The sequence below is a fragment of the Macrotis lagotis genome, chromosome 3, assembly GCF_037893015.1.
Source record: "Macrotis lagotis isolate mMagLag1 chromosome 3, bilby.v1.9.chrom.fasta, whole genome shotgun sequence".
Taxonomy (NCBI): domain Eukaryota; kingdom Metazoa; phylum Chordata; class Mammalia; order Peramelemorphia; family Peramelidae; genus Macrotis; species Macrotis lagotis.
The window spans coordinates 68002311-68024164 of record NC_133660.1 but is presented as its reverse complement, the minus strand read 5'-3'; the positions used below and the strand labels follow the sequence as shown (position 1 = coordinate 68024164).

Here is a 21854-nt window from a genome sequence, read left to right as displayed (position 1 = left end):
AATGCTCTGTCTGCCACACAGCCACCCCTACTATTATTACTATTTTATTTTATTTTGGGTCTTTTTTTTCTTTTTTGGGGGGGGGGTGTTTTTGCAGGGCAGTGGGGATTGGGTGGCTTGCATGTCACACGGCTAGGTGATTGTTGGGTTTATGAGGCTGGATATGGACTCAGGTGCTCGTAGATCCAGGGCTGGTGCTTCGTCCATTGGGCCACCTGGCCATACCTACAATTATTACTATTATTTTTTTATTTTAATTTTTTCTTTCCCCTTTACTTTTTTCACCCACGCAAGTCTTTCTATATTCATGGGGGAGGAAGGGTATTTTGTTTACTTGTAAACAAGAATATTTTATTAATGTAAAAAAAAAACATTTGTACAAAATGAGAATAAAAAATAAATGAAAAGACTGAGTTCCAGTGTCCCTTTCTTCATATAGTCTTCTCTGAAATGCACACTTCCCTCCTTGCTAAGAGGATTCCAAACTTTCCTATTTTTTTCTAACACTTAGCCTCCATCTCTTCTTTCCCATTCTATTCAAAATTTATTAATAGCCATGTACTATGCTAGATACTGAATTAAAGACTAAAAGAAACAGTTCCTATCCACAGGGAGCTTGGGAGAGAATGGGATACATTCTGGCAAGAATGGGAGAGATGCAATATGGACAGATATATATTAATCAGCAAATAGATTTATTGTCTACTTTCTGCCAGGCATTTTCCTGGATGTTGGGAATACAGATACATAGAATGAAACAATCCCTCTTCTAAAAGAGTACCCACATTATCAGACAGGCAAATAAAATTTAAGGTAATCTGAAAAGGGACAGAGTGATAACTGTTGCTATATAATAATAATAATAATAATAATAATAATAATAACTATCATTTATGCAGTACCTACCATAGGCCCAAGTGCTTTACAAATATCTCATTTATTCCTCAGAAAAACTCTAGGAGGTGGGTACTATTAATATTTCCATTTTATCACAGAGAAAATAGAGGCAAAAAGATTAAATGACTTACCCAGGGTCACATGGAAAGTAAGTGCTTGAGGTTAGATTCAAATTCAGGTCTTCCTGACTCTTGGTTCAGTTCTCTGTACACTATGACACCAACAAAACCCCCCCATCAGATTTAGTGACTAAAAGTGATGGAGAGAATTTGAGAAGCAGGAGGTAGATAAGCAGTAGAGGCTGCAAATACAGATGACTCAAGGAGTATTTCTGGGAAATAAAGAAGACATAGTGAGTAGACCAGGTGAGAGAACAGGAATGATTAGAGTCGTGTTAATAGAAGAAATGGGAGAAAAGGGGATCAAAGGACCAAGGAAGAATTGAGGTCCTTTGGCAAGATGAAGGGTTATCTCTTCCTAGATACTGTAGCAAAGGAGTGGAACAGAACTATCGCCTTTCTTATTTGAATTTGATTTGTTATTCATTCATTCATTAATTTCAATAGTGTCTGATTCTTCATGACTCCATGTGGGCTTTCATTGGCAAAGATAATGAAGCAGTATGATCAGTAGAAGAGGAAACTACATTACATAACTAGTGTCTGAGGCTTGATTTGAACTCAAGTCTTCCAAGTCCAGGACTCTATTCACTGAACCACCTAACTGCCACTGAACACTATACCTCTATTAATTCATTCTAAGATTGCATTAGATTTTTTACTCATTTTTACAGTGCACTAAGATCCCTATACCATATTACTTATCCATACATCTCCTGTCCTTGTGAGTTTGATATTTTTAACCCAATTTGAAGACTTTATATTTATTTTTATTAGGTTTCATCTTATTATATTTGAGATCCATTGTATATTATACAAATACCTTCTTAGTAAAGCAGAGCATCTCATCCATCTTGCCACTCTGAGTTTCCCATTTGGCATCAGGCATCATCACTAAACTTTTACCTCCTGGATATTATATTCTCCAGGTCTCCCTGGTCCATCTCAAATAAGCATTAGCACTCAGTTATAATAATACAAATTCAGTGATTGTGATGAAAGTGTTGTTGCCATAAGCAGCACTTCCCCCTTTCTATCTTTGATCCAGTGACCTTGATTTTTCTTATTGTTTTTTTCTGAGAGGACATTCCATCTTTCAGCTTTAGTCATTTTCATTGACTTTTCTCTCTGTTAGCTCCAGGATGCTCATGCCTGATACCAAGTTAGAAGTCCAATATGCAAAGGTGTCACAGAATATTGATTGTGAAGGGAAGACTGAGAAACTGGACTACTTATCTATGGAAAGAAATTGAGAATCAAAACATGAATACTGTATAAAAATATTTTAATGGATATCATAAACAAATATACATAAAAAGTTTTTTGGAGTGGAGGGCAAATCTCAGACCAATGGGCAGAAATTATAATGAGGCTGATTTTGGTTCAGCATAAAGCATAATGTTCTATTAGTTTAAATTTAATTTATTTATTCTATAAGCTTCATAAAGTACTTTCCTCACAATAACCTTTTCAGGTAGGGAGTATACATATTAGTTTTGTTATTTTATAGCTGTAGAAACTGAGGTTCAGAGAATAAAATGACTTTGCTAGACTCATATGATTAGTATCTAAACTGGGACTTGAATGCAAAGTGCAATGCTCTTTTGATTGTACCATGCTGCTTTTCTACCACAAAAAAAGAGCTGCTATAAATTTTTTAGAACTTATGTATTCTTTTCCTCTTTTGTTTGATCTGTTTGGGGGCATAGAATTAGTATTGGTATCACTGTTTCAAAGATATACATAGTTTAATAGCTTTTTGGACATAGCTCCAAATTACTTTACAGAATATCTTGTTCTATGTTCATAGTTCATAGTTCACAGTTCCGTGAACAGTCCATTAATGCATTTGATTTCCAATAGCTCTTGTGAAATTTGTCATTTTTCCCATTATTTGTCAACTTTGCAAGTCTAATGGGTATGAGACTGAACCTTAGAGTATATTTCTCTAGTTTTATAGGACATTAAAAATATAATTATTGATAGCTTGGATTTATTCCTCTAAAACTGCCTGTTTGGGGCAGCTAGGTGGTGCAGAGTACCTGAGTTCACATCCGGTCTCAGACACTTAATAATTACCTAGCTGTGTGGACTTGGGCAAGCCACTTAAGCCCATTTGCTGTGCAAAAACCTAAAAGAACCATTTACTTGCTCTCTCCTTGGGCAGCTAGGCAGCACAATGGATAGAGTACTAGGTCTGGAGTCAAGAAGGGTCATCTTCCTGAATTTTAATCAAGCTTCAGACTCTAATTGTGTGACCCTGGGCAAGTCACTTAACTGTATTTGTCTCTGTTTTCTCATCCACAAAGTGTTAAATGCGAATGAAAAACAACTTCTAATTTTGAATGCGTTGGTATGCAAAACCTTTCAAATTTTATATAATCAAAATTGTCAATTATGACTTTTGTGATCCTTTTTTATTTATTATTTGATCATGAACATTCATTTTATCCATTGATCTGGCAGATATCTCTTCAGTGTCCCTCTGACTTGTTTATGATATAATCTTTTATACCTGTCATGTATCCATTTAGAACTTCTTTTGATATATAGTGAAAGATATTAGCCTAAACAGTTTTAATTTAATACTGAGTTCTTGTCCTAATAATAGTTGAATCATCTGGGTTTATTATATATCAGACCACTGTGCTATTTTGCTTCTGTAAATTGTTTCTAATCAGTTCTATTGATCAACTTTTTTATTTTTTTACCTGTGTCAAATTGTTTAGATGATTATTTCTTTGTGTTATAGTTCAAGATCTGATACTGCTTCTTTCCTACCTTTTTTCATTATTTCCCTTTAATTTCTTTATCTTTGTGCTGAGATGTGGTGATTTCTCTCCCCTTACAATGGCATTCCAATTTCTTGGGCAAGAGACTACTTATTCATGTTGCATTAGACTTACACAGCACTTTTTAATTCATTGTCTCAAATAAGTCCCATCAAAAACATGTGAGGTTGTTATAACAGGTAGTTTTATCTCCATTTAACAGATGAAGAAACAGACTCAGAGACATCAGGTGAATTCCACATTGCTTCTGAGGGTATGATTATGATACCTAGGCCCACCACCTTGATATTTTTGTGGTGGTAGTGTTTTTTTGACACCTTACTAATGCTTACTCAGCATATTCATCTAGTTTGGAAATCTAGTGGTTTCTATGTCCACATCTCCCAAATATATTCCCCTTTCCATTCACATAGCTACAACCCTAGTTCTAATCCTCATCATCTCTAGATTATTGCAACTGCCTTCTAATTGGACTCTCTGACTCAAGTTTTTCTTCACTCCAATACATCTTCCACAAAGCTGGAAAAGTAATTTTCCTAGAGGGTCTCCTCTGACCCAGTAACCTCCATTGGTTCCAAAATACATCTGTTTGACATTTAAGTCACTGGACAACCTAGTCTTTTCCCATCTTGGCAATTTCTTAAATAGACTTCTCTCCAAGCACTCTATAGTAAGTCATATGGGTCAAATGACTTGTTCTTCAATCACAATGTCAAATCTGCTATATCTGGTGCCTTTATAAAGTACCTGAAATATACCCTCTTCTTGCCTCTACTTATTAACAACCTGACTTCATCACAAAACTCAAGTACCTACTTTTTTTTAGGTTTCTGCAAGGCAAATGGGGTTAAGTGGCTTGCCCAAGGCCACACAGCTAGGTAATTATTAAGTGTCTGAGACCGGATTTGAACCCAGGTACTCCTGACTCCAAGGTCAGTGCTCTATCCACTGTGCCACCTAGCCGCCCTCAAGTACCTACTTCCTCAAGAAACTTTTGCCAGTCACGTTGTCATTGTCTCCCTTTTGGCTGCTTATGCTTTTCCCTCTAAGGTTATCGTAGATCTAGTTTGTATGTTTCTTAAATATATCTACTTATGCACATGTTGTTTTCCCTTTAGAACATGAGGTCTTTTGCAACCAAAGTGTGTTTAAACGTTTTTTTCTTGATATCCCTACTTAGTCTAGTGCCTGGTATATTAGAAGTAAATGTTTGTTGATGGTTTGAGCCATCACTCATGATTACACAGCTAGTAAGTCAGAGGTGAAATAGGCACCCAATCAGCAGGATCCTATAGAAAGATCACTGGGTCTGAGATCAAACAATGTGGGTACAAATTCCATTTGCATTCAATTAGTGAGGAGTCAGCTTTAACTTGTTTGTGCTAGAGTGCTTGTTGAAATTTCAGTAAGAGTATTTATGCCTAAGAAATGGGCAAATGCTACAAATCCAGGTTTGATTTATGTTTTGTGGATTTCTAGGCTTAAAAAACCAGTGAGGAAAATTTAATTCTGCAAATTAAACATAAAAAATGTGTCATGGGTACATTTTTCCCCAAAGTATTTGCTGTTAAACATTTACCCATCCACACTGTTACCAAAATCCAAATGCCTCTTGCTCCCCTCCAGCTTTAGTTCCATGATTCTATGACTCTCAATCTAGCTCTAAGAATTCCATCTCCACCACCGCCAGATTCTATTCTCCAATCTTCTATTTCTGCAATGAAAAAGTATAAAGAAGATCAATCTAACTTGTTCTAAAAATGACAAAGAATTCTCCAAAACACAAAATAATTGAACCACAGTCACAAAGCAAAATCGCTGACATATTAATGAGGTCAGTGGAAAACAGGAGGTTGGACATTTATGAAAAATGTTGGCAGAGAAAAGTGTTGACAGTCATTTGGCAGAGGATCAGAGTCAGTGTTAGAGTCAAGCAAATACTACATGCATTGCCACAGTCCTCTGTATGAAGGGAGGACCATTCATCTTTTTAGGTGGAAAGAAGACCTAATTCTTGCTTCCTGAGCCATTGAAACCTGCAAAATTTCAGGTAGAGAATCTCTCTTATACTGATAACTTTTCTAAAGGTCATTGTTTGAAAGGACTATGTTTTGTTTGTTTACTTGCTTTTTTAACTCAGTGAAGCGATGTTTTGATTCTAAATACGGCATATTTAGGAAGTCAAAATGAGCCAGTAAAGATAGCATGTGTGTCATCTTTTTAAATAGAATGTGTTTTTGTTCACTTGTCACTAAATAAATTTTGCATTTTACATATACAAAGTAGAACATAAAAAGAGGATTGTACATGAAAGTGCAAATCTCTTCTCTGTGTGTGGAAGTCATTGTAAAGATTTTACATTTTAAAGCATTTATGCATTTCTTAAATATGCTTCTTCCCCATCAATACAATTTAAAATCAAGTCTTAGCAGAAATCTCCCATACTGTTTCCTCACTATGAGATCACAAGCTGTATCACTGATGAACAATAATTATAGGGTTAAACAGCTGCATGATGATATATATATATATATATATATATATATATATATATATATATATACACACACATTAGAGTGAGGTAGATTTTTATCTCCACATCTACATATATAATTTCCCTCTCTGTCCCTCTCCCTTCTCCACTAACAATAATAAAGCTATGCTGATACCTTATCTATCTATCTACCTATCTATCTGTAAAACTATAGATATTGTGTATTTTTACATAAATATCTATATAAGACACTATGTTATAATATAATATTTTGTCATGTTGTTATTTGATATTTAATAATAGATGATACTCTATAATATATTACATGAAATTTAGAAACTGGAGCAAGGGGGCTGCTAAGTCAAGTTAATAAACATTCTTAAGCACCTTCACACATACTACACACACACACACACACACGGACTTACACACATATAAATATACATATATGTCAGACGTGATGCCAAGAACTGGGAGATGTGAACTACTGTTATATCCATGTTTTTTGAAGTGCATTGAATCTTGTTTTTTCCAAGTGATAAATTATATACAATACTAATGATCCCTCTTCTTAATTTGTGAGATTCTTTGTCAAGAATTCATAGCTAATATCTATCAACACGGAAGCAATAGATAATCATATTTTTGATTTGTTAGATTACTTGGTCATCAAAACTTCAGGCCACGCTTTCTTGGAAGATACTACAGACTTGTTCATATGTTTTATCATTTTAGGATGAATTTCCCATGCGAAGCAGTTTATTTCCTTTTCTTCTTTGCTACAGTGACCAGTGGTGAGTTCAGCTTTAACACATATCTTACCCAAAGAATATTTTCCATGGTTGGTAAAGTTGAGAGGGCTGGATGTCCTAGGCACAAGTCTATGAAGAGGGTTCATTTCTCTGGGGAGAACAGAAAACTAAAAAGGAGTCTTCTCCTGGTTCTGTGATCATCTGACTCTTCTTCAAGGGATCAGAGGCATGAACCTGCTGAACTGCTCTTTAGATTTCCTTTCCTTGTCTTTTATCATGAAGCAAGGAGCAGGGCCTAGAAGTGAAAAATCAGGTAGGAGGGGAAGATTGCTAATCTAAGAAATCAGATCTTCAAAGTGAATAAACAACACAGGCTTCAGGAACAAAACCAAGAACTATACTTACAGAGCTATGTCTATTTTTAGGAGTTTTGTTTCACTGTAGCATAGCACCGACTCTGAAGGCAGAAAACCTGAGTTCAAATCTTAACTCTGATGTTTTTGACCTGTATGACCATTGGACCAAAATTCCATTGACTTTGGTTTCTTCATCTTCATGAACTAGATCTATTCACTACACTTCTGAGATCCCTTCTGGATCTACATCTATGTGACAATCATTACTTATTTTTACAATTTGAATCTGACTGTACTCAAGTGGTCCCCAAAACAATAATAAAATCCTTGATGGATCCATATTGTCACCCACATTATTATCCCAGATCATACACCCCTCTCTCTCTCTCTCTCTCTCTCTCTCTCTCTCTCTCTCTCTCTCTCTCTGTCTTTCTGTCTCTTTGTCTCTTTGCCTCTCCACATATCAGGGATTCCAATGTACCACTTCAATTATTCATCTATATTCTTTTATTTTACTTTTCTTTTTTAGGTTTTTGCAAGGCAAACGGGTTTAAGTGACTTGCCCAAGGCCACACAGCTAGGTAATTATTAAGTGTCTGAGGCCTGACTTGAACCCAGGTACTCCTGACTTCAGGGCCGGTGCTTTATCCATCATGCCACCTAGCTGCCCCTATTCATCTATATTCTTAAAAACACATTTGCCTCGCAAAAAAACAAAAACAATCCCCCCCAACAGATCCAGTGTATTATTCCTCTGCTCAATAAACTCCAGTGGCTCCCTGTTCCCTATTGATAATATCAAAGTATAGTATCCTTTTCTGTGAAACTTTTAAAGATCTTTGTAATCTGATTCCAACTTGCCTTTTCGGTTACGAAATATGTATCTTCTTTATACGCTCTGCGTTAAAGCCAAATCAGTCCTTTTTCTGTTCCTCACATATAATTCTCCATCTCGTAATTCCATGCCTTTGCTCAACGTATTTCTTATATCTATGATGCCCTCCCTCCCACTCCCACCTTAAAATCCTTAGTTTCTTTCAAAGTTCAGATCTTATATGTTTTTTTTTTTTTCTGTTTCTTTTGGCTGTTAGTATTTGAATCTCCAAACCCCTGCAAAAAATACTTAGTATTTATTTTGAATATGCTTTGTATATGCCTCTCTAGTGAAATGTAAATGCCTTCTGGGCAAGGGCACTCTTTATATTTGGTGCCTAGTGTAGTGCCTGGCAAAAGGCCAGTAAATGCTTGTAGACTGATTGACTGATGTTCACCTATCCATTACCAGCCCTCCCTCCATGTTGGTCATTTCATGGACACACTTCTAGATGTTAGTAGATGAAAGATCATATATTCTCCATGAATATTTAGGAATTATGTACAAATAACTTAACCCTAAGGAAAATATATGTGTGTATGGATATGTACGTCATAGTGTGTGTGTGTATACACACACACACACACACACACACACACACACACACACATACACACACACACATATATCTTTTATTTAGTTACCAGCCTCTGTGAGAAATCATAACTCATTCTGGTACTCTATGCAAGCTTTCGTTAAGTAGATGATTTCTAGCATATGGGAAACCAACATCAATTGTTGGATTAAGTAGAGGGAAGTTTCCTTTACTGTATCTAGAAGGAGAAAGGATAACTGGGAACTTTGATTTAATTCAATAATTTTTTTATGTAGTTATTGCTATATTTGCTAGATACCATCTTAGGTGCTGGGGGTACAAAGGTAAAACTAAAAAGTCTTCACTCTGTGAAGCTTATATTTTATAAGATTTTTACAACAGAGACAACAGTAAGTAAGATATTTAACAGTAAGTACATGCAAAAAAATTTCAAAGGCTAGAGAAAACTCAAGGGTGAGCTGGTTGTTAAATTTTTGTAGTGAACATTCACACCTCGGGAACTGACAAAAACTACAAACCAGGACTTGATTTATTGTTTTAATGATTGATTAGACTTAACAAAGTAATGAAGAAAATGTTAATAAAGTAGATTCAGCTTTAAAATGTATATGGCATATATTTTTTTCCTTTTGGATGTCAGGCTGTTAAACATTTTTTAAAAGCACACCCCTGGGAACACTATGAACTAGGGGGACTGAGAAAAGCTTCCCATAACTGTTGCCCTCACCTGTGTTTTAAAGGAAGTTGAGAATTGTGAGGTAAAGATGAGAAGGGAGTGAGTTCCAGGCAAGGAGAAGAGATGGAGATGGGTCACAAAATGATGAGTTTGGAGAACATGTCACAGTGATTAAAGTGTGGAGTCTGGGGACAAGAAGATCTCCATTCATTTCCTGCTAACAGATATTTGTTGAGTCATTTTCAGTTGTCTGACTTTTTGTGGCCCTGTTTGGGGTTCCTTGACAGAGATACTGAAGTGGTTTGCTATTTTCTTCTCCAGCTCATTTTACAGATAAAGAAATTGAGGCAAACAGGGTTAAGTGACTTGTCGAGAGTCACAAAGCTAGTAAGCATGTGAGGGTAGATTTGAACTCAGGAAGAGGAGTCTTCTGGACTCCAGACTGGTCGTTCTATACACTTTGCCACCTAGCTGCCCCTCAGACATTTTCTAGCTTGTATAACCCTAAGCAAGTCACTCTCAGTTTTGGTTTCCTCATTCACAAAAGAGAATAATAATAGCATCAGTCTTCCAGAGTTATTGTAAGGATCAAATGAGATTTGACATATATATATATATATATATATATATATATATATATATATATATATATGTATGTATATAACCACATAAATGCTAAATATTATTAGGTCAGTTTAGTTGGAAAAGCAGATTGTGAAGGGAAGTTATATGAAAGAAATCTGGACAGATGGGTGGTTAGATGATGATGATGATGATGGCTGTGTCAGGTGCTTTGCAGATATGACCTCATTTGTCTGAAGGCGGATACTATTATTATCAACACCCCCATTTTACAGGGGCTATTAGAGCTTAAACATTTTTCCCAATGTCACTCAACTGGTAGATTCTGAAATTTGAATCCAGGTCTTTCTGACTCCAGGACCCATTCTGTATCTATTGCTTCACCTTACTGCCCAATAATTTCATTCTATCTAGGAAATCACAACCATATATTAATGGGGAGTTAGGAGGGAGAGGATTGCTAAGAATGGACAGGGTGGGTGATGGTAATAATTTTTTTGGGGAAAAAGTAAATAAGAAGGTACTAGAGCACATTCTTGCAGGTTTTCCAAGGTTAACATTCTCCTTTGATTCCTTTCCAGAGTGTGTGACTCAGTTTAATGAAAACATCTTCTTTAAAGGAGGAGATGTGGATGCGATTCACACCCCAACTGCTGAGCATTGCCAGAAAGTATGCACTTTCCACCCCAGGTGTACACTGTTTAGTTTTCTACCTGCAAACTCCATTAATGATGAGAACAAAAGGTAAAGGCTTGGGATTCATTATCAGAGAAACTGATACCTCACCACCTCATCCCTCACCTAACAATACTCATTAAGGAGCACAGAACAAGAATTATATTTGTGCTCCTTAAGAGATAAAAATCATAAATCCTCCTTATACAGAAGAGTTCCAGGGAGGTTAAGATAAATGACTGGATAGAGTGATGACCCTGGAGTCATCTTGCACTGACTTGAACAAATCTTGCTCCACTTACTAGCTGTGTAACTACGTAGGTCACGCAGCAAGTCAACTTCTGTCTGCCTTAGTTTCCTTATCTAAAAAATGAGAGGGCTGGATTTCTAAGTTTCCTTTCAGTTCTATGCCTCTGGCCCTAAATATCTTAGCCAAAGTAACAAAGGAAGTATCAGAGATGGGATCTGAACCTAGGTATGACTACAGATCCAATGCCATTTCCCTGTTCCTGTGTCTGAGCCAAAAAGAATGAAAGAGGCCAATATCATAGGATATAGAACTGGGAGGGAGAATCTAATGGAACCTCTTTCATTTATAGATGACAAAACCGATTCCTAGAGATGAAAAATTGACTAGTGCAAGATCATATGGTGACCATATTAATTTCTATTAGCTTTCAATTAAATATGCTTCAATCTCAACTTCAGATGTCTTCAACTTTAGTTAGTCATTTCATAAATATTTTTCAATCTTCACAAGATAGGTTAAAAGCAAAATAAAAGTTATATAGCAGATACATGGAGTATAGATGTTTTATTGTAACCTATCCATGACAAATAAATAAAAACTCAAAACAGATCTTCTAACACCAGTGATAAAGTAGAATCATCTTAGTCTGTGACAGGTAACCCACTTTTGCCTCCTCTCTCACTCCCACACCTAATTAGATTGAAAATATTTTGAGACTAGTAATTAGGTTGTATTCATTTAGTGCTTAGCAGTACCCAGCACTGGTATGGTCTTCAGAATGCTAGACTTGGAGACAGGCAGATATCCATTCTGTTTCTGCCACAGACATAAAACTGCTATGTGACCATGGACAAGTAATTTAACATCTCAGTTCCTCTAGTTTTTCCTTTGTAAAATTAGAGGGACCAGATTCAAGGTCAGTGCCTTTGTGATCTCTTGTAGTTTTTTGATTATTATGCTAGGTCCCTTCTAGCTGCAGATCTATGTTCCTGGGATCTATGTGGTCAATGGAATGAGCATTGGTTTGGGAAACTGAATACATCATTTCTATATTTACATGTGTGACTTTGGGCAGGTCATTTAGCCTCTCTCTGCCTCAGTATGCTCAACTTTAAAATGAAGAAGTTAGACTAAGTACATGATATTATGAAAAGAAGCTTATTTTCATTCCTGAGACTGCTTCCTCTCCTAATGCAGCTCTTAGCCCTTCATGTTGCCATATTTGTCCCCCCCCAGTCACATGATAGGGAAAGGAAGAGGATAGACACGTAGCCATATGATAGACAGCCTAGAAATGGGCTGAATTTAATCTCAGATGAATTTTGTATTATAGACACATAGTCAATCATCTCTATCTTTTTTCTTTTATTTTTGAATTTGTTTCCCAAGTATCTACTAGGTAGGCCTTTACTAAAAACTTATTGACTATCTTAAAAACTGGTTTGACTTGGCCACAACATTTATTAAGTGCTTACTAATTAGTGACACACTATCTTAAGCCCCAGAAATGCAAAGAAAGGCAGAATAAACAAACAAAAATGATACTGCCTATAAGAAGCTCACATTCTAATGGGTAAAGGGGTGATTAATATTCACAAAATTTTACATATGGAGCATATGCAGTGTAAATGGAAGGTAATCCCATACTAGGTGGGAAGATGGTACCTAGAAAGATCTTTTAAGGAAGAAATATAAACTGAGTATTGAAGATAAAAACCATAGAGAGGAGAGCATTCTAGGCCTGTGAATATTTAGTAAAAAAGGCACAAAGATCAGAGATGGAATGCTGTACCCAAGAAACAGCATGAAGACCAATTTTGTTGGATTGTAGAATTTGTGGGAGTAAAGTGTGAGAAGGAGGGCATAAATTGATAGGAATGTTACATGCCAAACAAAAGATTTTACATTAGATCTTTGAAATTTACTGAGTAAGGAAGTGATCCTGTGTGAGGCAAAGGAACCAACCAGGATTTTGCAGTGGTCTAGGAAAAAGACAAAGAGGGTTTCAATTGAGGTGGTAGCAATATGAGTGGAAAGGAGAGATATTGTGAAGATTGAAATAAAAAATAATTGGGTAATAGATCTGATGAGTGGTGATGAATGCGAATTAGAGGTTGAGAATGACTCCAAAGTAATGGGAGAATAGTGACATCCTTGACAGGAATAGGGAGGTAGGAAAGAAATGAGGATTTATTGAAATTAATCATGACTTCTGCTTTGGACATGTTAAGTTTTAAATGTCTACAGTACAACTAGTGCAAGATACTCAAGAAGAATTTGGAATTGTGCCCAGGAGAAAGGTTAGGGCTGGACATATGGCTATGAGAATCATTTACATACAGTTGATATTGAATCCATGATGACAGATAAGATAACCAAGCAGAATTGTCTAAAAGGAGAAGAGAAGAGGACATAGGACACAACCTACTCATGGTTAGTAGGCATGACCATGGAGGAAGATTCAACAAAGATGACTAAGAAGAGGGAAGATACTAATGTTACAAAAACCTAGAGAGTAGGGAGCATATAAAGGAAAGTATGTTCAATAGTGTCAAATATGGGAGAGTCCCAGAAGAAGTAATCATCCTTCACTGAGAAAAGATACGTGAGAGTCCGGATTATTTCCATGCCATTATGAGATCTTAAGTCTAGGACTTTAGGGAATGGATCCTTTTCAACATGTGATAAATATTCATAAGAAGGTCAGCACAGTGTCATGGATAGAAGGCTGATCTCAGAACCAGAAGGACCTGGTTTCAAGACTTGCTTCTGACACATACCAGCTGGACACCTCTTGAACAAGTCCCTTAAGTAACTGTTTTAGTATAGAAGACTTCATAGTTATTGCAAAAATGGAACAAGCTTGCTTGAGAACAAGGAACTTCTTGTATCAATAGTCCCCATTTCAATCCTAGCCCCTATTTATACATTTAATAATTCAAAACAAGCCATTATATGGGGAAGGATAATAGGAGTCCCCTCCCCCCAGGGCCACAACCACACCAGAGATTCAAAAATTCACAATTCTTAATTTTAATATGTTTTCTGTCTACTTTGATCTTATAGTGAATGGTCAGATTTATCTCATTAAGCTCTGATTTTCACAAGAATTTTAGACTCTAATTAAGGGTTTTTCTTCCTCTGCCAGATGTTTTATGATCTGTAGAAAGTTCAAAGTGATGAAACCATATATCTTTGAAAATATTGAAGCAAATTTGTCAGGGCCTTTACCCTTCCCCTCAGTCAGGAAAGGCCTTGTGTTCCATCTTCTTAGATGACAATTTCTATTATGCCATTCTAATCAATTATTCAATTAACCAATAAACATTTATTAAATATCTATTATGTACTAGGCACTGTGTTAAATGCTGAGAATATAAAAAGAGGTACCTGAAAGTCTCTATCCTTAAAGAACTTACAGCATAATGGAGGAGATAGTATACAAACAAATGTACAATTATAAAATAAGTTGATCAATATTTGTTTATTAAGTACTTACTAAGTATCAATTATTGATCTAAGTGATTGGAATGCAAAGAAAAAGAAAAACAGTATTTAGTATATACTATTGTTCATTATAGTTATAGGTATATAGAATATATCGTCCTGCTTAACTATAAGCTCCTGGAAAACAGGACCATGCCTTGTCTAAATTTATTATCCTCTTTAGTTCAATCTTCTGATTCCAGAAACTTATTGAATACAATTAAAGTTAATAGAATGTTACTTTATGGTAAATTTTATTTTTTGATGTGTCAGAATGGATTTTCTGTCCATTAAAATGTTTTAAAATACCAAAATAAACTATAAAAAAATGAAGACACTCTTTGCATTCAGAGAAAGAACTGATAAATGGATTCATAAACAAACCATTATATAGGGAAGGATGATAGGAGTACCCCCTTCCTTCCCACTCCTACCCCCCACCACAGACACTTAAGTCATGCTCTGATGATTCATCATGGCTTGAAGATGACACAGGTTCTTCAACTTCTGGTAGGTCCCTGGAATGTAGCAACACTTTGAATACTAGTCCAGAGCTAAAATATGTTTCAAGTCTGGAAACTTACCCTTCTAAGCTCAGAGATACCTGTTACTTGTCAATTGATCACAAAGGAATGCTTTTGGAGGGCGTAATAGAATAATTTTACCTATGTGTGTATATTCATTTATATATTTGTGCATATGTAAGTATATATATATATTATTGTATGCATGTCTATGTATATTTGTGACTAATGGTAGCCTTGGGGGGAAGAGAAAAAGAAATTTACATGAAAATTTTTTTATTTGAAAAGAATAGCAAATTGTACACAGTAGATTTGCAGTTCCATGTGTAATCATCATTTTATTATATTCCATAAATTAAAAATAAAATAAATTTTAAAACACATTAAATATAAACTTATTAGAAATTTTAAACATGTGACTAGTTATATAGATATAATAATTTACGTAATTATAAGGTACCTGTTCACATACTTATCTATTCTCATTGTGATGTGCTCCTTTCCCATAGGTTTGGTTGCTTCTTAAAAGACAGCATTACTGGAACTCTTCCAGGAATTAATAAGGCAAATGCAATTTCTGGATATTCTTTAAAACCATGTTTTTACCAAAGAAGTGGTAAGTTGTGGTTTATTGAAATTGCAATTGGTGTAGCTTAATTATAATAAACTTTGTCTAACTTTTATTTTTCTTCCTTCCTTCCTTCCTTCCTTCCTTCCTTCCTTCCTTCCTTCCTTCCTTCCTTCCTTCCTTCCTTCCTTCCTTTCCTTTCTCTCATTTTTATTTCTTTCCTTTCTTTCTTTTCCTTGCCAGTTGGCTATGGAGACTCCATACATTTCTGGAAGACAATTCCCTGAGGATTTATTTTTTGCTCTGTTTTGAATAGATTTTATGGTATATTTCTTATATTATTGTCCATATTTCCTCTCTACCCCTGTCAATCCTTACAATAAAAAATAAAAACAAGGAAAAAATCTGCAAAACTAATCAACACATAAAAACTATATTACATTCAATATTAACTCAATCAAGAAATATTAATCAAGCACCTGCTCTGTCCAGAGTTTGTGCTAAATTCTGGGGATGAAAAGAAAGGCAATAGACAATCCTTACTGGCCAATCTACAAAGGAAAGCAAAAGGAGATATTCTATGAGGAAAAATCTTTCAATGACTAAAACATTGAATGCTTTTGTTTGAATTTCTTTTCTTCTACTTCCTATCGAAAGGAGAAGGATCCTCTTGAAATTGTCCATGATGACTAGTGATGTAGGAGTCAAGTAATTTCTAACTATTAATTGAGCACAGAGTGTTTGAAACACTGTTCAAGGCATGGTAATGTTTTTCAAGGCCACAAGGACAGCACTGCTGAAGAGCTATCTTGCTATACATTAGTCACCCAATTTTAGACCTTGGTCACATAGTCACTGGCAGAGCTGGGACTTAAATCCACATTTTCCTGATTCTGATAGCTCTCTTATACTATACCAAAACTGCCTTCTCCATTTTAGAGATGAGGAAGTGAGCAACTTAGAGTCATCCAGTTAGCAAATTTCATTATTTTCTAGTAGTTTTCTAGTATCAGCTATAACTAGCTTATGAGGAGTAAATAAAAGAAAATTTGTTTAATACATAAAAAAGAAAGGACATATAAAGAAAGATGTTAAATGCATCCAGAGAAATAACTGATAAATAGAAGTATGTATAGAATAATTTTAAATATATGTGTGTGAATGTGTATGTGTATATAATGGTAGCCATCTCTAGGGTGGGAGAGGGAAGGAAGAAAAAAAAGAAATATACATGACAATTTATTGTATATTTGGAGGGAATAGTAAGTTGTATATGGTAGATTGGCAGTTTCATGAACAATCATCTTTTTTATTGTACTGCTATGGAAATGCTTATTTTGTTCCAGAAATTGAAAATATAATAAAATAAAACACAAAAAAGAGATTTTTCTTATGGTGAATAAAAATGAAATTCTTTCAAGGACCATTGATTAAAGAAGTTATTATTCTAATTAAGAAACTGCATCAATTCTGTTTGTTATGTATCTACAGCTTGTAGTAAGGAGAAGCATGTAGGACTTGATATGAGAGGGGAGAATTTCAACATATCCAAGGTGAACACTGTTGAAGAATGTCAAAGACTATGTACAAATCATGCCCTCTGCCAATTTTACACATATGCCACACAGACATTCCACAGTCCAGAGTTTCGGTGAGCAACAATTTTCCTGAAAGATTCTGTTAAATATTTAACTTAAGTCTGAACTAACTCTTTTTCAAATAGAAAAAAGTACCATCCAGTCTCCCTTTTCTCTTTCTTAGTATTCTTGATATATCAGCTATCTTTATGGGTGAGCATGTCTCAATGATATCTCCCATGGGAGACAGAATAGTTAAGAGGACAATAAATGTCTTAAATGTCCAAACTAAATGGTCAAACATGCTTTGTTATTGGACTTGAAAGCATTTCAGCATCCTTTCTGTCAAGGAATGTTCATTTTATAATTCTGTCCTAGTTAATAGATGGAAAATTCACCAGTCAAATCAAGACAAAACACGTGATCAAGAACCTGCTAAGTGATGGAGACAGGTTTTTTTTTTCAAATGTCCCTGACATCAATAAGCTCATAGTCTAAAGGGGGAAATAATAGGCAACAACTATGAACAAATAATACATAGACAGTATAAATTACAGAAAAGGGACTAACATGAAGGAGGATTGGGAAACAATAAAACTGAACAATAAAGACAAATACAAAAACAAATCTCCACCTTCAAAGATTTGTATTCTACTTTATTATTGCAAAATATTTTGCCATCTCAGTTGAATCTTAAAGAAACCCTATGGACAATATAAATGTGTATTATACACTTTACAGACAGAAAAATTGAAGTACACCAGAGTAAAGTGCATTTCCTAAAATTGGTCACCTATTATGACCTGGAGCCAGGATTTAAATTGTCTTTAACTTCAGCTAAAGATCCTTTCAAACATAAAAGATGATTTTTCTTCTCTCTTCCAGGCTAAGCTAAGGCCTTGTTCAAGGTTATGTTCTAGGCATGGTAATGTTGTTAAAGGTCTATGGGTATGGTATTAGTACATAGATTTTTAACTTTAGCTTAGTCATCTAATTTTGGACATGGTTACAAACCTATGTATGTAACACATATCTTTCCCTATTCTATCTATTCTTTGGTTCTTTCCATCATTCTACCCATGTTATAGTTTCTAACTCTTTCATGTCTCCTGGTCTTACTGCCATGATTATCATTACTGTAATTTTCAATGGAATTTTGCCAAAGGAGGAAATGAAACCATGCTATAGTTGGAATTGTTCATTGTGCTGCTGAATGTAACTTACTTCATTTTGTAACGATCAAAAAAGCAAAGAATAAATATGAAGCAAAATCAATAATAAGCTTTCTTTCCTTCTTCCTCAGAAATACATGTCTACTGAAGCATAGCCAATCAGGAAACCCAGACACTATCAAGATGGTGCATGGCTTGGTGTCAGGATACTCCCTAAAGCCCTGTGGACTTTCTGATATGGGTAATTATTTCTATATACACCATACCACACGATTTATTGTACAGAAAACAAGAAACTCTTGGACAGAGTTTATACCTAATGTGGCAGAGAACAGAGGTTCCTCTACCTTGGACTAATGGCTAATAACTTCTGAGATGGATGGATAATTCACCTTTATTATTGAGAGGATTATCTCTAATGTTTATTTTAACTCACTAAGCTACAGATAACTTTAATGATAGTAACATTACTAAAGCCAGAGAAATTGCTGCAAGGGCCCTGTTATCATTCACTATCTTTATCCCAGGACAATCTTCTCTGGAAAAAATTGCTTGGGATGTCCTTGTAATTTCCTGTCCATACTCAAAATTTCCTATCCCTAATGAGTGATGATGGATCAACACAAATTATGATATTACTAACAAAGAATGCATGAAATAGGTTTTCAGCATGTTAGAATTAGAACTGTAAAGGCACCCCAAAAGGCATCCAGTAGAATCCCCTTATTTTTCAGTCAAGGAAACCAAGTTCCAGAGAGGTTAAGTGATTTACCCAAGTTCATACAAGTGACCTAGCAAAGCTAGTATTTGAAACCATAACCTCTATCTGCAATCCAGATGCAATCCTCATTCCTTTGCACCATATGACCTCTTTTTAAGAATGACATTGATGTTTTGACTCAAGGGAATCCGTGATGCAAGGTGCTAACTAGAAGGAAGGTAGGTCACTGGTCATAGGATCTGGGGGAATAGCTGTCAGTAAGAAGAGTGCTTTGGTTATCTAGTATACTATATTCTCTGTGGTAGACAGGAAAAAGATTTGATTATTAGATATTGGTTGCAAATACAGGCCAACTAAGGGAGTTAGGTTATTTCTTAGGTTTTGCTGTTTGTATTGTTTTTGCTCATTTGCTTGTTTGTTTTTTAAAAGAGACTAAACCATGAGAAGGGGAACAGGTTCAAATTTCACAGTTCAAAATTCCTAGAGCTAAGCATAGATCCAAAAAGGGAAAGCCCAGAAGGTATGTTGGAACATGCAGACAGAGTAACATGGAACAAAAGTCCTGAGAAGTGGCATGACCAAACACCCAGGAGAGTGCTGGTTCACTGATTGTCACAGAAATTTCTTTTGGTTTTTCCACTTCTAGGAATCTTTCTAGTGGGTCAGAATGGATTTTCTGTTCATTAAAATATTTTTAAAAAGCCAAAATAAGCTATAAAAATATATGACAAAAGACACTCTGCATCCAGAGAAAGAACTGATAAAGAGATGTATAGAATAATTTTCCCTATGTGTGTATGTCTGAATATATGTATATGTATATGTACATCTGTATATTTATGTATATAATGTGGTCATTGGGATAGTGGTTCGAGTACTAGCTTTGGAGTCATTAAAAACTGGTTTTGAAGTTTGTCTCTGGACAAGGCTCCCTATGGAGTTTCATTTCCTCATCTATAAAATGAATTTATTAAGTTCCTTTCCAACTCAAAACCTATGATCTTCTGATAGAAGTCAAAATCCATGACATTAAAGAGGGTTGAGGAGGACATAATGAAAATAGATAATATATCATAGCCAGAAGCTTATTGCTCAGCACTTAGCACAGTGCTTGAAACATGGTAAGTGCTTCATAAAGCTTGTTGAGTTGACTAGACTTGACTAACACATAGAAGACATTCAGTAAATATATATTGAATCAGTATATATTAAAGGCCTACTATGTGCCAGACAGGAGGATTACAAATATAAATTAATTCATCTCAAATTAGCCTGACAACATAAGCCACTGGCATTTAAGCTATGCACAGTTTGGTATTGTTTTCCCTATGAGAAAACATAATTGTTATCAGTGATTTTTATTATGATTGATAGTTATATATAGGTTAATAGAATTTATAAGAACTAAAAAGAAGAAAATGGAATTAACAAATGAGTTTAATAAAAATGACATGAATGATATCATAATGAACTTTGTTTCTGATCTAATCTAAATTTGCTTATTTCAGGATCTATAAACTCTTAGGTATTTATCTTATGCTTCTCTTTGTTGAGTATCATAAAGACTGAAAAGTCTCCGAACTTTACAGCTGTAAGGGGCTGTGGGGTGATAATTAACATTTATGGAACATTTTAAGATTGACAAAACACTTTACATCATATGTTATCTCATTTGTTCCTGACAAAATACCCTCAGAGATAACTGTTTCGATTTTCTTTATTTTGTAGATGGAGAAATTGGAGTTGAGAATGGTTAAGTGATTTGCTCAGGGTCATACAGTTAGTATCTGAAGCAGGATTCCAAATCTTGCTGGTTCCAAATTCAGTACTTAATCCAGCATGCCACTTTGTTACTTTGTCTTATTCCATATGTACCAGATAAGTTATATAATATTTCAAAAATCATGACCATTATTGTTGGTATTTTTTCCACCAATGGATATCTTTTCCTTAGTAGACTGTCTTTATGTTTTTCTATCCTTGGAAAACATATCACCTAATGGAGAATTTACTTGAAGCCTTTCCAGATCAGCAGAAACTAGCATTTCCTGGTTTTTGCAGGAATAGCCATGGGTACTGAGGGAGTATGTCAGAGAAGAATCATAGATAGTTGTAGAAAAATAACTCCAAGGAAACAATAGTTCATATTCTCAGTTACCTAGCCCATGGGTCTGACTAATGCAAAGGACAATTAAGTATTTGACAGATGGAAGTAACTAGTACTTTTAAAAATTTTAGAGAGGATGATGGGGTTAGGAGAGTTTGGATCAATAGTCTACTCTCCCTGAAAAAAATCTGCCTACCTTAGAAATTTAAGACTTTGTTTGCTTTGCAAACACGAACAATTCTGTCTTCTTTCAAGTGATGTAACAAAAATAAAGATTGTTTTGGCTTGTAGTCTACTATAGTGGAAAGAGTAGTGTCTTGGAATCAGAGAATTTGGGTTTAAATCCTTCCTCCCTTTTGATGTGTAGGACACAGAGCACGTCAGTTTCCTTATCTGTAAACTCAGAGGCTTGGACTTCATAGACTCTTTAATCTCCTCTAACTCTAGATCTCCTCTAATTCTAATGATGATGATATTTATCCTTCATTATTGAAGAAGACCATAACATCATGGGTGATGCCAATACAAGTACATGATTTGGATTTGGGTGGGGGGGTGCTGTGTTAAGTCACTAGTCTCACTTTCTCCTCCAGAGTCAACTGAGATGGCCCTGGATGTGAGGCAAACAGGGTTAAGTGACTTGCCCAAGGTCATGCAATTAATAAATAAATGTCTG

At 35.3% G+C, this 21854-nt stretch overlaps 1 protein-coding gene across 5 annotated transcripts in view; it reads left to right on the top strand.

Moving 5' to 3' along the window:
* The first annotated feature begins 5719 nt into the window (after positions 1 to 5719).
* The window catches only part of LOC141517611 (plasma kallikrein-like), a 29517-nt gene continuing 13382 nt past the window's right edge, over positions 5720 to 21854 (top strand). For 4 of the 5 annotated variants that reach the window (XM_074228800.1, XM_074228801.1, XM_074228802.1 and 1 more), the window contains exons 1-6: positions 5720 to 5858; positions 7038 to 7096; positions 10680 to 10842; positions 15543 to 15649; positions 17093 to 17252; positions 18482 to 18591. In XM_074228800.1, the coding sequence (XP_074084901.1) occupies positions 7039 to 7096; positions 10680 to 10842; positions 15543 to 15649; positions 17093 to 17252; positions 18482 to 18591 (598 nt within the window). In that variant the 5' untranslated portion in view covers positions 5720 to 5858; position 7038. The remainder of the gene's footprint in view (positions 5859 to 7037; positions 7097 to 10679; positions 10843 to 15542; positions 15650 to 17092; positions 17253 to 18481; positions 18592 to 21854) is intronic. The other variant, XM_074228805.1, reaches the window with a different exon arrangement.